The sequence below is a fragment of the Anas platyrhynchos genome, chromosome 13, assembly GCF_047663525.1.
Source record: "Anas platyrhynchos isolate ZD024472 breed Pekin duck chromosome 13, IASCAAS_PekinDuck_T2T, whole genome shotgun sequence".
Lineage (NCBI taxonomy): Eukaryota > Metazoa > Chordata > Aves > Anseriformes > Anatidae > Anas > Anas platyrhynchos.
The window spans coordinates 529,586-546,178 of NC_092599.1; the positions used below are offsets into that span (position 1 = coordinate 529,586).

The following is a 16,593-nucleotide window of genomic DNA, read 5'->3' on the forward strand; positions in this document are numbered from 1 at the left end:
GGGCCATCCCCCCCGCCCCGTGCATTTCAGTGGGTGGAATTTGGAAATATCAACACTTCTTTCTCTTATTTATTTATTTATTCATCCCCTTTCTACAGTTAAAGGAGAGCCCGATGGAGGGCAGAGGAGACGCGCGGTCCTGTTCCGAACTCTGCCTTTGGCTCCTCGTGCGGGCAAAGCTCCCTCCGGACGTGGGGCCCCGAGGAGCCGCACGCCGCTCCCCGCGCCGGGGGCCGGTTCCCGGGGGAGCTGCCCGCGGCCGGGGCCGGGGCCGGGGCCGGGAACCGACCCGAGGCCGCGGCCGTACCCGGCGGCCCCCCGGGGCCGCGCTGCCCCCGGCCCCCCGCTCCGTCCGGGCTCGCAGCCCGCAGCGGGCGCGGCCGCCCGGACGGGACGGGCCCTGCAGCCCCCGGCACATCTGCACGCTCCATCCCTGCCCGCTCCATCCCTGCCCGCCCCGGCCCTGCCCGCTCCGTCCCTGCCCGCCCCGGCCCCGCCGCCTCCTCCTCGCGCCCCTGCCCGGGGCCGGCCGGCGGGGGGCCCGTTTCCCCCCCCTTCCCCGGGCTGGCCGCGCCGCTCCGCCGCTGGGGAAGGCGCCGCGTCCTTCGGCCGCCCCCCCGCCGGTCCTGCGCGAAACCGGCTGCGGAGAAGCGGGGCGGCGGAGCAGAGCCGTGCCCGGGGCAGGGGGGCCGCGGCGCTCGTGCCCCCGCCCGGTGCGGGGCCGGCCCGCGGCGCGGGGAAAAATACCCGCGACTTAATCATCTTCACATGACAAACCCCGAATAAGAAAGAAGTGAGTAACGCCAAGAAGGGCGGGGGCGGGGGCGGGCGGAGGGAGGGAGGCGCGGCCGTGAGCGCGCCCCGCCGCCCCCCGCCGCCCCCCGCCGCGCAGCGCCGCGCACCCGCGCACCCGGCGCGGCCGCCACTTCCCGCGGGCGTCGCTCGGCGGCGGGCGCGCAGCCCCCGCAGGAAGCGGCCCCGCGGCCCGGCCCCTCCCGCCGCTCGCAGCGGGCTCATGCACTCGGCGGCTCCGCGGCGGCGCGGGCGGCGGGATGGCTCCGGCTCCGGCTCCGGCCCCGGCCCCGGCGGCGGGCGCTGAGCCGCGGTCCCCCGCGCTGCTGCCGCTGCTGCTGCCGCTGCTGCCGCTGCTGCTGCCCGGCCGCGCCGCCGGCCTGGAGGTGCAGCGCAAGTTCCTCTCGCCCACCCCCACCAACAACTTCGCGCTGGACGGCCCCGGCTCCCGCGTCTACCTGGCGGCCGTCAACCGCCTGTTCCAGCTGTCGGGGGGCGAGCTGGCGCTGCAGGCGGAGGCGGCGGTGGGGCCGGTGCTGGACAGCCCCCTGTGCCACGCGCCGCAGCTGCCGCAGGCCTCCTGCGAGCACCCCAAGGTGCTCACCAACAACTACAACAAGATCCTGCAGCCCGACCCCGAGCAGGGCGTCCTCGTCGTCTGCGGCTCCATCTACCAGGGCCTCTGCCAGCTCCGCAGCATGACCAACATCTCGGCCGTGGCCGTGCGCTTCCCGCCGGGCGGCAGCGACGCGGTCACCGTGTTCCCCAGCATGCTGAACGTGGCGGCCAACCACCCCAACGCCTCCACCGTGGGGCTGGTGCTGCGCCGCGGCGGCGGCGGCGGCGGCGGGGCGCGGCTGCTGGTGGCCGCCACCTACACGGGCTTCGGCAGCCCCTTCTTCCCCCGCAACCGCAGCCTGGAGGACCACCGCTTCGAGAACACGCCCGAGATCGCCATCCGCGCGCTCAACGCCCGCGGCGACCTGGCCAAGCTCTTCACCTTCGACATCAACCCGTCCGACGACAACATCTTCAAGATCAAGCAGGTCGCCAAGGCGCGCCACAAGCTCAGCTTCGTGCGCGCCTTCCTGCAGCGCGGCGCCGCGCCGCCCGCCCGCCGCCCCTACGCCTACCTGGCGCTCAACAGCGAGGCCAACGCGGGCGACAAGGAGAGCCCCTCGCACAGCCTGCTGGCCCGCATCTGCCTGGGCGACGCGGCCGAGGCCACGCTCAACGGCAGCGGCGAGACCAAGAAGCTGACCGAGTCCTACATCCAGCTGGGGCTGCGCTGCGGCGGCGCCGCCGACGCCTTCACCCGCCTCGTCTCCGTCTTCCCGGCGCGGGCGGCCTGGCGCAGCCCCTCGGGCCCGGCCGCGGCCCCTCCGCCCGAGGAGGAGCTGCTCTTCGGCGTCTTCGAGCGCGCCGGGCCGGGCGGCGGCGGCGGGCGGCCGCTCTCGGCGCTCTGCATCTTCCGCTTCGCCGAGATCGAGGAGACGATCCGGGCGGCGCGCAACTCCTGCTTCGTCAGCCCCGCCGCCGGCATGGTCACCGTGCTGGACAGCGTGGTGCAGGGCACCGGCCCCGCCTGCGAGAAGCGCAACATCCAGGTACGGCGGGCACCTGCCGGGCCGGGCGGCGCCCACGACGGGGCGCCCCGAGGCTGCGGCCGGCGGGGGGGTGACGGCCCCGGCCCGCCCCGTCCGCTGCCTCCCGAGCGGCCCCGCTCCGCTCCGCGCCCCGCTCCGCTCCGCTCCGCCGGCCGGTCCCGCTGCCTCCCCGGCGGGCGCGCACGGCGCTCGGCACGGGGGAGCGGAGGGAGCGCTGCTGAGTGCGGGCGCCGCGGGGCTCGGTGCCGGGGCAGCGATATTCCCACGTTCCGTGCCGCACGGACCCGGCGGTGACTCAGAGGCTCGGCGTCCGGCCGGGGTCCCTGCACGGCCGGGAGGGGGCTCGGGGGGGGGCACCGCCAGCCGCAGCTGCTCCCTTCCCACGTCCCGTCCCGCCGCGGCCGGGCAGCCCTGCGCGGGGAGGCGCGCACACAGGCGGCCTTGTGCCGTTGCGTTCGGGGGAAAAGTTTGCCGCTGTCACGATTTCTTACCGAGTGGACGTAAATGTTAACGGCGGATAAAGACGGCTGCTTTCCCTTTCACTAAAGACGTGCACTGTTTGGAGAGAAAGAAAGAGAGAGAAACAAAGAAAGAGAAAGCTGCTTTAACACTGCATTTTTCCCTTCCTCTGGGAAGGATGCATAACTCAGCTCCATCAAAGATCGTAAAAACATCTGTTGGATTTCAAAGGCAAGATAGAGCATTTGGGCTTGGGCTTCCCTGTGCAATGCCAGTGGCAAAGAGAGAAAGGTTTCCCATGGTAACCGAAGTGTTTAGTGTGGCATCTCCATGCTGCGTTAAAATATGTAGTCTTAATGCACTGGTTCGTAGACCTACTCTAGCAAAGTTGAATAGTTTTTCCCTGGTGGCAAGCTACAAGCTGCCTGACAGCCAGGCAATCTGGTAGTTGTCCTGGCTTTTGAGTTAATTCCACAAAGAGTCAGTGCATTAAACACTAGGAGCCCAGTCCTCAAGTTTTGGCATGGTCACGGCTCTCAGAGGAGGCACCGGGAGTCGGGAATCCTATTTACAGGGCAGGAAGGCACCCGCAGGTCTTGCTGGCTGGGGCTGATGCTCAGCATCCCTGCAAATCTGACACTCAGCACCTTGCAGGATTGTAGCATCTCTGTCACGCGGGCTGAGAGGAGGCACTGCAGCTAAGAAGTCTGGAGAGTGCTTAAGAGTTAGAAGCACAGTTTTAATTGAAAGTCAATGGCAGAGAGACACCCAGTTCCCTAGAGCTTCCTCAGCGCTTCTCGATGGTTGAGAAAACACTGCCTTTTCTAACTTTTGTTATTAAGGAAAATAATTACAAGTAACAGCAATGTAATAACATTCGAAGTATCAAGTGCCATATCCAATAAGCTATGCAGACAGTTAATTCCACAGTGACTCCAGAGAGACCCTGAGTTCACTGAGATGAGATTTCTCTCCATCTCTGAATCTGGCCTTTAGTGTGGATGCACTGCGAAGTGTACCCCTGGTATCGGTTCTTTCCTCTGAATGCCCTGTGGCTGGTGGAGGAGGACAACCAGAAGTACGTTGTCAGCTCATTCTGCGAAGGAATTCTGTGTTCCTGAAAGGGTAAGCAATCAGGTATGTGAGGTTCAGGGGAGCGAGCTAGAAAATTCCGAGCCTCCAGTCCTATGGAAGTCACCAGACACCCGCTGTGTTTAGCTTTGTGGTGAGATCAGGCTGCAAGAAAATTTGTTTAAATGGAAACAGCAGTATGGCTGGTGATTATAAAGGGTGGACAGGGAAAACGGGATTCTGGTTTATCTGGTGCTGTGTGGCTGTCCTCGAGCCAGTCATTTAATTGTAGGTGCCTCAGTTTCCTGATTTGAGGCACACTCCTGTATCTACTACTGTTATTCAGAAGCCTAGCTCATGTGTTGTGAAAGATTACATTTGTAAAGCTGCTTTGAGATCCTTTGATGTCAAGTACAGCAGGATATAAATGAAGCATACTATTAATATTCGTTCATGCCTAATATTTCTACGCTTCCCATTTATTTGAAGCGTATTTCTCTAAAACCGCTGACCAAGCCTGCTGGGAAGCCTTCCTACCAGTCAGAAGGAGAGCCTTTCATTTTTTTTTCCTTTTGCCTTTTACTTAATCATTAGAATTGCCAACAAGTTAACAAGCTGTTTTCGTTTTCAAGTCCCAGAGTGGCAGTGTCAAGAGAAGAGTTGTAATATTGTGTTTCTTTGTGCTGCAAAAATCTAACATCAATTTCCACCTTCAAGACAATGAAATACTCTAATACATTTTCTGTCCCAGCCCTGGGAACGCAGCAGGAAAATGTATTAAAGCAGCAGCTGGTTCAGTGGTGCAGATCAGTGTCTAGCTGCCTTCCCATTATAAGCTCCACTTTTCCAGCCGTTAGTGGGTTTCCAAGTTTTCTTTTGCCTATGCATCACTGATAGGTGCACCGGTATTATCACAATTGTGGTTCATTAGTTCTTCCTGTAGTCTAGGTGGTTGGGTTTTAAGCTCCTTCTGGAAAAAAATGAAAATCTAATGATGACCTGATTCATTCCGAATACATGTTAGGCTGAAGTAGTCGGTTGTTACAAATAGGGAGCACTGGCTGTTCGGCGTAATGCGGTGTGAAAGGAAAATCATTGCCCCCTTGTGTGTTGTTCTGTCTAATTGAATGCTCCTCTCCTGCAGCACTTAGCTGTGACTCAGCCGGGGAGCCGCGGCACTGGGGCATGAGGGATGGGTTTTGGGAGAACAGGGCGATGGCAGGTCAGGCTCGTTACCTTCGGCGTGGTGGCAGCTGACACGGTGGGAGGTGGGCACCATGCGAGGGCTCGGTGCTGGTGCCCGGATCCAGGTCCCAGTTCCCAGCCGCTGCCGCCAGCCCTTGGCTCCAGGCACGCCAGCCGTGTCTTGGGGCTGCCAGGACAGCCGGGCAGCGGGAGCTGCAGCCGCTGCATCTCCCCAGGCTGGTGGCTGGGCCGGTGTCCTGGGGGCGCCCTGCCCCTGTCATGGGAGCACTGACTTGCAATTAAGCACATGCTTAATGACTTTGTGAGACGTGGGGAAAGTGTGCAGGGGAGCATGGTCTAGGTCAGCAGGTTGGTTGATTGTTCTTGATGAGCGCCACCAAAAAGTCACCAAGGAGATGGGTAAGCAGAAGCAGCGTAGGGGAAGGAGGATGTTCCAGGGAAGGATTTGGTTTGGTTTGGTTCTTGATGGGCACAGAGTGAGTGGGTGAGCTCTAGGTTTGGTTTCCCACAGCAAAAGTAGCTTTTTTTGTAATTAATTTTATATCAAATAGCAGGCTGTGTTTGTAACGCATGCAGCTGAGATGAAATACTGCATGAAGTCACTGCCCTGTTTTTACTGCTAGAAGCCTGGATCAAATCTGGACCTCAGCCTTCAGAATGGAGGAGGGATGTAAGATCTCTTCAGCAGCCTGCCTTAAACGTCAACTGCAGCAGTGTGCTGTCAGTGCTTACCGAAGCCTGGGGACACCGAGTGGGTTCACTTCATCTCTGAGCTGTTCTTCCCAGCCAGACTGTGGCCTGCTCGCTGTGAGGGTCAGCCCCGCGGCACAGCCGGAGCGTGGGGCAGCTGCCAGGAGCCCGTGCCCTTGTGCAAACCGGCCTGGGGAGGCCGAGCAGGATGCCTGCAGCACCACATCAGGGGAGGTGATGGCCGGTTCCCCGTGCTGCCTCCCTGGGTGCCCTACTGCAGGACAGACGCGTGGCACCCTCTGGCTGAGGTCGGTGCCTGTGTGTTGCACTGTCTGCCTTTCTGGACAGGGAAACTGAGGCAGCTACCAGGCTGTTTTGGCTCCGTGGTCCCAGCTGCGGCAGCAGCAGAAGGGTAAGCAAATGTGGATGTCCAGGTGTCCCTGCAACCCTTCCTGCTGCGTGCCCAGACGCTCGTTGATGTAGGGGTCTGAGATCGACACGGGATAAAATGAGCTGCGTGGCCAGCCAGGACTCTTGAGGGAAGCCAAGCTGGTAAAGCTGCCCCGGTTTCACCAGGCTCCCTACTTGCCTTCTGTGGTTTTCCATGTCAAGCTCCATGCTCTCCTAAAAACTCCCTGAGAGATAATGAGAGAAAGCAGACTCATATTCCTTATATTTAGATTTAGATTTGCTACCCAGGGATGTGCATCACTCCTGGGAAATGTTTTGGGGTCTGCAACTCTAAAAAGGCTGAAAAACCCGATTGTTTTCTTTGCTGAAAAACTTAGGCACAGCGGCATGGGATAATGATGCATTTCAGCATTAATTCTCAAGTTTCTGGCTCTTGTGGCTTTGTGTCAGATCCTGCATGCTCATTGAACACAGTGCTTTGTGGCGTAATGATGAGATGCCCACCAGTGAGTTTTACTATAACGGGCTGTTAAATAAAATGAACTCCTTGGGTAGACTGTATAAACAATTTCAGTATATGAATGCTTGTGCTTGGAAATGCGGTTTGAAACCAGTAAGAAAATGTTCCCAAAGAAAAAAAACTCAAATACACGTGGGAATATGACAAAGCATCTACTTGCTGTCCAAGCACTGTGGTGTCTCTGTGGGATTGGGTTTTATAGGAGCTGAGTTACTTTGAAGTGCCGGTTTATACGAATTTATAAATTCCAAACATGAAAATAAATGTGCTCTAACCTTACATCTACTCACATAAATCCAGAGGATTAGCCAAGAAGGGAAATTGGGAATTTACACTTAATTTGTGCGTTAAGAATAAGGCAGGAGTTCCTGCAGCAGCCTTCGTTTCTGCTTTTCACACAAGGTGCTGTGTTGGAGGTGCCAGCATTCACCTGAGGAGAAGAACGCCCCATTACTACAAAGTTGGTCGTATCGGTGACGTCTGTGTTGGTTCGGGGTGTTGCTTTACAAGATGTCAGTGTCCCTTGCCTGGCAAGGTTTTCTCCCAAGCCTTCCTCGCCTGGGCAGCGAGCGGCCAGTCTGCCTGAGGGGTGGCTGCTGGGGCCGCGGGTACCCAGGGGAGGGGCTCGGGCCAAAGGCTGAGCTTCGCTGAGGTTTGGAGGACGTCATCTTGGCCCCTGAGCTGGGTACAGAGCAGCTGCGCTGTCCCTCAGCAGGTATCAGCTAGGCATGGCAGGTGCTAGGTGTGTTTCCTTGGAAACTTGTGTCACTGTCAGCCTTTTACCGGGAATTAGGCACACACGGGCAGCTGGCAAATGCCGGACAGGAGCCGTGTGAATCTCGTCCTTCCAGGGAGGGGCTGGGCTCCATGGTCCGCGGGCTGAGTGTGCCTGGGGGCGGGCGAGTGCCCCCGCTCTTGGTGTGGGGCAGGGGTGTCCCTGGGAAGCCAAAGGCAGGGTGGGAGCGTGTCCGCGGGAGTCCCTGTGGCTCACGCCTGCTTGCGTCTCACGTGAAGCACATTGCAAAGGGAAATCCAGTCAAAGCCACGGAAATGTCTGTGCCTGGAAACCAGAGACTGTCTGCTTTAGGTGAGAGAACAGAAGGTGGCTCCTGGCCTGCTTCTAGCACCGGGGCCAGTGCCGCCGGCTGCTGCTGGCCCAGGCGGGATGGGAGCGGCGTCCCCTGGTGCGGGGAACCAGAGCCACCCCTGCCGGCTTCCAGAGAGCCGCAGTCAGCTGCACAGGTATTGTCCTTGATAAACACAAACTCAGATTAATTTTAATCAATTGAGCTCACCAAATCTCCTGTAACTAAGTAATGGCTGAGGTGGAATACAGAAGAACCATTTTTGCCAAGTCCAGTGTTTTACACGGAGGTGCGATGTCAGCCACAGTCGCTGCCTGTCGCGGCCAGAGGGAGTCTGGAAGGTGATCACGCAGTCGTATGAAGGTGGTGCACATCTCAGCAGTTGTCCTTCATTCAGGGGTTTCTAACCACTCGCATTTGCAGAGCCCTGGATGTTTTCCAGGGCAGGCGCTGAGCTCGCAGACAAATGTGAAACTGCTCCTCAGGAGATCCGACCAGTGCTGGCTTGGCTGTGGGGTCTTGGTGGGTGGAAGTGAAGGAATTGAGGCATCTCTTTTCTGATTTTTGAAAGTCTGTTTTATTGAGATTGAGACAGAAGATGAGCAGGGCTTGGGGCAGAGGTGAACAAGGCACCTGGAGATGTGGATGGGTGACGGGGGATGCTATGAAAACACCTCGCTCAGCCTGCTTCTAAATCCCGCTAGGCATCTATTTAAACACGTAGGCAACTGCAAACTTGTGATATTCTGGTCTGATGACCTCTTCCAGCTAGCTGCTGGAAACACAGTAAGTCTGAGCCCCTGGCTGTGGTAATTTAATGCAAACACAGGGCAAGCTGGAACCAGCAGCAGTTGGAAACAATCAGTTACAAACACCTGAGTGCCATCGTGCACTACCTACAGCAGTGTGGCTGGGAGTCCCAGTCCGGCCGGTGCCGCGGTGTGCGAGCTCGCGCCTTGCAGCCCCCACAGCAGCAGGGCTGCAGGCGTGGACGTGTGAGCAGCCCTTTGCACTGTGGTCACAACACCAAGGAGGTGATGGATGGGTGAAAGCTCTGGGCCAGGGGAATGAAATGTGTCTGATGTTCGAAGGCTTTTTTCCCCACACTGTGCCCCTTGCACAAAGGGGAGGAGGAGCTGGGATGCAGGGTGCTGCTGCAGCCCTGCACACCTGCAGTTGTGCATCTCCTGTTGTGAGGCCTCAGGGTTGTGCAGAGGTCTGTGCTTGGGGAGTGCTATTGCCCTCATTTCACATGGGGGACGTACAGTGGTAGACCACCCGATTGATGCCTTGTCCTTGATCAGGTGGGCGGCAGTGCCAGGACTTGAGCCGAGGTCCCATGTGCTGGGGTGCTGCTGTGCCACGGCTTAGGCAGAGCGCAGCGTGGGAGGGGGATGTCCTGACCCAGGCACCTGCTGGAAGGATCTGCTTTGCTTTTTTCTGTCTTTATTTATTTATTTATTTTGTAGGGTAGGTAAAGAAAATACTTCGGTCCGTGTTTTCCTCTCAAGTGGGGATCTCACACCTTGCAGCAAGTGGAGGAGGTGGCAGACTGTCGACAGCAATCTCCAACTGGGGAGAGACCAGCAGAATTTATTGGCATTTTGGAGCAGAGGAGCAGTGCTGGTTCCCGCATTTGGGCAGCAGCTCTGCCAGCAGCTGTGGGGATGGCTTGCTCTGAGAGGGCCTGTATCAAAAAGAGCCTGGGTGAGCCCTTGTCAGGCGTGGTGTGCTGATGAGACAAGCTGATCCCAAAGCCCGTGGTGATTTTGCCTCGTCACCCGCCAAGTGACGAGCAGGACTTGTCCAGTGTGGGGAGTGCATGGAGACGCCAAATGCAGACCTGTGCTTGGGGTGGGATGAGGACGTCCCCGGGACAGGGGATGCGGTGTCCTGTGGCAGCAGGAGTGCAGTGGTGGTGGTATGTGCGTTGAGCAGGGCTGACTTGCAGCTGCCAGCCCTGCGCTTCCCTCTCCACTTGAGGACGTGTTGTTTTTCAGAGGAAGGGTGGATGAGGGTGAGCGTGGGTATTCAGGCTTTTTCCGTATTGTCTTGCTGGGGCCTCTTTCTGCTTTGTCCATGATTGTGAGTAGCAGCAGTCTCATGGGGCTGGACTGGTTGTGGAACAGGGCTGCGCATTTTTTGAGCCCAAACTGTTAGAGGGTTGCTGGTCTCACAGGATTTCAGCAGCTTGCGTGTTATTAGTGGCATTGGAGTATTAATCTTTCAATTCTAACTCAGAAGCAAAATTGTCTAAAAGTCTGGATTTTACAAGATGTACCTCTGTTATTTGAAGGAAATTTGGAATTTGTGTTCCTGTTTCTGTCTCATCTCTGTTTAAAGTATTATGCTGCATCACACTCCTCGCTTCTGGGGCAAAAACCCTTCAGCTATTAGATTTTCATCCTGCCGTCTGCTGACCGCTGCCAACATTTAACGGGTTGGGAGCTACTAGTGGCCAAAAGCCATCTCTGGTGGATAGCCTGATTAAAGTGAGGCACTGAAAACCTGGTGTGTTCTAGAAAATGTCTGCGTATAGAGTTCTCTCTTTGGAAGGACTTGGGAAAAGTTTATAGCATGATGATAGCACTCAGTGAGAAGGGTGTTTTTTTTGTTTTAATACTATACAAAATAGCAGTTTCCAAAGATGTTGGACTGTGAATCCCTGCCATTCTTTGTTTCTCATAGATCACGATTTTAACTGGAAGGTGCTGGAGTCACCGGGCAGCTGCAGGGTCTGTGCCGGCTGGCAGCGAGTTCAGGTGGGGATTTGGGCAGTCAGTGTGGAGGGTCCTTATGTGGGGAGGAAACGGTAGCTGCCTCGATTTCTCTGTCCAGAAAGGCAGCTGGTGCAGCACACAGGCACTGGGGACAGATGTCCACATCTGGAGAGCAGCTGATGCAGGTGGTTTCCCTGCGCTTATCCGTGTGGATTCCGGTGGAGATGGGCGCGTGTCCCTGCGCAGCTCTCCCGGGGCAGCTCTGCGTCAGCACACCGCCCCCTGAGCTGTGAAGGGCTGCTCGGCCCCCCTCAGCAAGGGGCTGAGGACAGGCTTCAAGCTTTGGGGAGAAACTGTAATTGCGATGCTAGTCCCTGGAGTCTTCTAGCTGTAGTGTAACGTTGTGCTGAAATTTGGTGCCACAATGAGCTGCAAAATATAGTGGATCTTCCCAAATAGTTTTGGAAACATTGGCTTCTGCAAATCTTGAAGGCAGCAGAGAAAAATATGAAATGATAGAGAAGGAGGAAGCTTTCCATGCTTCGACCAAATAGGAGAGGTATTCGGTTGCTGAATCCAACAGGACCATTTTCTTTAACAAATTTTGAAATCATTCTGCAGATTTTAATTTTCTAATTGGAAAAAAAAAAAAAGTACAATAGAATAGGATGTCCAAAGAAGAAGTGAAGATATAAAATATGGGTAAGGGATAAACACAGTGCTTTCAGAGAGAAGCCTGGAGAAAGTCTTTTGCTTCACACAGGTGCTGTTTGTGCAATTGCTTGCATGTGAGTTCAAGGGCTGGCTGCAGGTCAGAAGATCCTGTGTCCAGACCTTGATCCTTTCTCACTTTTCATAGCCATCCACTCAACTTATTACTTGGATTTCCTCGGTCCTAAAAATGAGGGCAGAGGTCTCTATCTCATGTACAAAAAAAGTGGTTTTTTTTTTGTGTGTCAAAAAAAGGTATGTTTGTGAGCAGCATGTGTCCCGTAAAGCATGGTTGTTATGCCTTCATCACTTGTATGTTCAGATGGCTAGCTTAATGAGCAGAAAGACTTGCTCTAACCTTGCATGCCAAGCTCTCCAGCTGTCTGGGTGCCAGGAGCAGGTGGCAATGCTTTGTTTCTGACTGCTCCTACCAAGACTTCTGAGCACACACAGTGCGTGGCAGCCCCTGCGGAGGACTCCTCGTCCGCATGCCACTGTGGGAGTAATGCTACAAATCAGGGAAGCACACAGGTTTTATTTGAGGATGCATAAAATAAGAACAGAATTCTGCTTATTATCTCAGAGCTTAATTGATTTGGCAGAGCTAATGAGGAAAATAGAGGAAAATATTTACTAGAAACTATGGCTAAATGAAGCAGATTTGAACTGACACATGCAAAAGACCAGTTGTGCTAGGTAAGAAGTTGTTACTCTAATGGATGCCTTTTTCAGCACGGTCGCACAGATATGCCTTCAATGCACTTTGAAGATGTAAAGTGCTAAGTATTAGCAGTAGCAATAAGAAAAAAATAACCTCTGAAGATTGAGGAGCCAAACTGACTGTTCACCCAGGATTCCTTCTTGTGGGAAAGAGCTCGAATATTTTGAAATTGTGGTTACTGAAGCCAAAGCTAAGCATAAATGAGAAACACAGCACGCGTGGTAGAAGAGGGGACTCTCCTCAGCAAAGAGCAGCTAAGAAAATACAGTCTGAATAAATCAGACGTCTTATTCCAAACAATTTCAACGGGGATGCTTCAGAGCATCCACAATGCTCGTGGAAGGAGGCACTGATAAATTCTCCTCTTTGTCCCTGCAGAACTGGTCAGAGGAATGGTGCTTCCAACAGGGGGGATTTAAAGGACATACATACAAACTCTTGCTGCTCCAGTACTTGCTGTTCTGACTGTGACAACCCCTCTGGAGCCTGTTGTTCGTTAATCCTTCTGCCTGCCCATTCCGGGGGGATTTGATTGTATAATCTGAAGTATTGTGTTTAATGCAGGATGAAGACCAGCATAATAAGCTTGACCAGTCTTCCTGGCAGCATGAAGGATATGCAATTTCAGTTCAAGGGATGCATTTCTCTGCTTCGAGTGGGTCCCCGTTCAGTCGCTGGTGCTGCCCGTGGCTCCATCTCTTCAGGGTGTGCGAGAGCAGGGGCACAGTGCTGGGTACCCCTGTGGGCAGGCGCAGGGCTGATGTGAGCAGTTTGATCTGAGCTGGGTCTGGCCATCAGCTGGTTGAAGGTCTCGGTCTTTCCATGCCTTTGCAGGCTCCCTTCTGAAACAGCTCCTCATTTGGTTTTGGGCAGTAAGTGGGCTCAGCTTGCTAGGTCAGCCCTGGTCCCATGTCTGGCTGCAGATGCACAGCGTGTTTAGCCCCTCATTTTACAACAGATGAGCGCTTCGGTCTTTGCTGAAAACTCCAGAAACTAGTGAAAGGCAGAACTAGTGATATGGGCACGCTGGGACGAACAGCAGCAAGGCCCTCACACACCTCTTGCTGCTGCTTGTAATGAATCCTGATTAATCCTTGTGCAACTGCTGAGCAGGTTTAAAGGGATGAAAAGTCCCAGGAGAATCACTTGTCTGCAGTGTTTGCTGCTGCTGGCCTTTCCTAATGGTGATTGTTACTGTGCTTGCTTGGTTTCACTCATTATTTGCTCTGCTCGCGTAATCTGAGGGACACTGGTCTGAATTCCTTGGTCGTTTCAATCAGGTGTTTCCCAGGGGAAATTGTGGACAGTGAATGTCAGGAGCTGGCAGGAAAGAAAAGGGGTCGAGTCAAGAGTAGGGAGAGGGAAAAATGAGTTTTATAAGACAGGAAAAGAAAAGCTCTCCCGTAAAATAAAAATGAAGATGAGAGGCTGAAAAACTGCCAGGCATCAGGAACTCTGCAGAAGCCAAAGAGACGCTTTTTGGCGTGGGGGTGACATTTGTCTGCTGTGGAGGGGAGGAGCTGCTGAACTGATACACTCATTTTTCTCTCTCTGCAACCGATGCATCTATTCTGCTGGATGCCGCTGGCTTTGGTACAGTGAATGCTCGTTTGTCAAGGGAATGGTGATTCATGGGGATTTGACAGAGGGAATCTGTTGATAGTTTTTTATAAGCAATTACTGCTATTCAGCAAGCCGTTAACTTTCCCGTCTCGTGGCGGGAAGGCTGCCGCTGGGCAGGAGCGGTTCGGGTGCTGGGCTGTGAGCAGCCAGTGCCAGCCTGGCTTTATTCGAGGCAGGGGAGAGCCTCACGTCTGTGCACAGCGCGGCGGCCAGCCCAGCGCGACCTCCTCGTTCTCGAGACGCGGGCTGAGGATGCAGCAGCAGAAGTGATGTTCCAGTAAAACCTGGGGTTAAGCTGCCATTAGTCCCCTGCCCTGCCAGGGGCAGCTTCATGGCAGCGTGAGAAGTGTGCGTTTCCCTGCGATGTTTGGGATTTGTCCTCCAGCAGTGGTGGTGCCGGGGCCGCGGTGCTCCTGCTCGCGCCCATGCAGGGTGGGAGGCACCCGGGGAGCGCGGCTGCACGCAGCGGCTGCGGCTCCTGGGACATAAATAAACACGGAGGTCGGCAGAAGTGGTCCCAAGAGCCGCACGAGTGGCCTCTCGCACACACTTCAGGCCCTTCAGGGTAACATCTGGCCAGATGCTATCTGCCGGCATCGCTGGGGCTGCGCCGGCTTACGGCACCAGGAATCTGCCCCCTGTGTCTGACAGCGCTGGGCCGGGGCGGCCGCTGGTGGCTCCCTGCGGGCAGGACGTGGTCCAGGTCACAGCTGCGAGCAGACAGACCCTCGTTTGGATCAGTGCAGTGTGGGCCAGGGCTGGCATTGTGCAAAACACAGCAGAAATGGCCACTTCCTTGCTCAAGAAACTTGTAGTCGGAGTAAACAGCAAAAACAGGGTGCAGATGTAATTCTAAGCCTTTGCTAAGGAAGTCTGCTGTGCAATGGGGGTGCTGATTGCTCAGTGTGGATGATTCTTGAGAAAAATGCAGCAAGATTCAATTTTTCAGCGGTGCTCAGCCTGAGTGCCTCAACTGGTCAAGAGTGCACATTGATTTGCCTCCCGTTGCCTAAAAAACATGATGGGAAGTCAGAGGAGCTCTCTGATAATGCCCGCCTTTGCGGCAGCACTACAATTAGAGACCGCTTACGTCTCAAGTGCCTTAACAGTGGAGTCCTCTTCTAACGATGACATTTTCCTCCAGGCATCCTAAAAAGCCTGTTTTTGACAGCTCTGGTTGCAACACTCTGGCAGATAAACGCATGATTGTGTGTACAAACTGCTGGCAACACTGGGAGGGCTCCGCAATGAATAGGCTGTGCCTGGGGAGGGATTCTGTGGCAGACTCTGGGTTCTGCCGGACACAGAAGGGGGCTTGTGCTTTCTGTTTTCATAATGCAACCGAGTCTGCTGGCCACCATCTCTCACTCTGCCCGTTTTATTATGGTGCTTGTGGAATATTTCCACGTTGGTTTTTAGCTTCTCTCCTTGTTCAGCTTTGAATCCATGCCCTGCTATTCTCTTCGGACAATATCCAAATTATTTTCAATATTCTGTCTGCAATCAGAGATTTCCCTGAGTCATACCTAAATGTTAATAAAAGCCTAATGGTTTATGTTAAGGAAGGCAGGAGATAAGGCTAGAGCCCTTTTATCACAGAACTTAATGGCCTGAAAATGTCAGTTGTGTGGGAGCAACTGCCAAATTTTGAGCCTATGAAGACGATTGCTAAGTCCCACAAATCAACAAGTTTGGAGCGGATTATCGGATGCTGGCTATGTCATTTTCCCAGGACTCCAGGCATGTTAGGAGCCAACACTTTAATCCACTCTGATATGATGCATGAAAGGGGTGGGTTTGCTTTCCTCTCACTGCTGCACTGCAAAGCTTTCAGGCTCTCTGTAGTACAGTAAGGAAGAGCTGGCTTGCTGAAAGCAGAAGCTGCAGGGCTTCTTTCCGAACTGCAGCCTGGTTTTGATTCAGAAATAAACTCCCATCTTTGCTTAAGAACTATTTTTAAGGTCACAAAGACAGGATACAAAAATCAGTACATTTCATGGTTTTCCTGAGTGCTGCCTCACCACTCCTCTTCCTCCTTCTGTTTCCAGCAGACTTCCTTCCGAAACCGACATCCTGCGAGCCTGCCTCTGGGGCACAGCGCGCAGGGCTGGGGGACTGGTAATGGAAATTCTGGTAAATCGCTTCAGTTTGTGCCGTTCTAGGCCTGGGATAAAGGGCTGAACTTGCACTGCGAAAGCAGCTGAACACTTGAGCTCTGATGTGGCTGGAAGTGTTTCATCTCTGTCCCGTGCTGTCTTTCTAATCACACTCAGGGGTTAATCTGACTAACCCTCCTCTTAGGAGTTGCTCCTTGGTTTGGGTTCATTTGCCCCATTTTTGAAATTTTGTAGAAATACAGAGTACACCCTCCTTGTGAGCGTGTGGGATGGCAGCGCCGCTGCTCACCTTGTGCTGGTCACAGGCTGTTGGCGGCTTGTGCCCGGGGCGGCTCCCCTGCAGCCTGAGGGTGGCAGGGTGCAGAAGGACCTGGATCTAGGCCCCCCCTTCAGTATTTCTGTGAGTTACTCAGTATCTATAGTGTGAAGCAGAAAAATAATGGCAATGCAATAAACACCCATGGGGTTGTTTTAAAATGCAAATGATAGAAAGGCACTGGTTTGGGAAGAAAAGTTTTATTTATGTCTTCCCCACTGCAGGGTAGATCAGTCTGGCTTAAAACAGAGCAAGATTTCACCCATTCTGTATCAAGAATGCCTTTCAGCACAACTTCCAAGTGAAATTTCCCAAGCTGTGGTGATTATCTGGAGTGATCGTCTGGTGCCTGCATAAGGATGTGACTTGGTCATATCCTGTTTACCCTAAAATGACAGAGTTAAAATATCTCCTTGGTGCTGTAGTTTACAGACAGAAGCAGCATATTGTGTCACCCCACCCTGGAGACCATGTGAGGGAAACACCATATGTCTCCTGCTTGTCCTTTGGAAGAGCTGATGTCATTTAAAGAAAGGTGTTTTAG

At 54.6% G+C, this 16,593-nt stretch overlaps 1 protein-coding gene across 1 annotated transcript in view; it reads left to right on the plus strand.

The window, feature by feature from the left end:
- The first annotated feature begins 913 nt into the window (after positions 1-913).
- Positions 914-16,593, plus strand: part of PLXND1 (plexin D1) — an 80,523-nt gene continuing 64,843 nt past the window's right edge. The window contains exon 1 of the mRNA XM_027467956.3: positions 914-2,399. Coding sequence (XP_027323757.3) covers positions 1,053-2,399 — 1,347 coding nt within the window. The 5' untranslated portion in view covers positions 914-1,052. The remainder of the gene's footprint in view (positions 2,400-16,593) is intronic.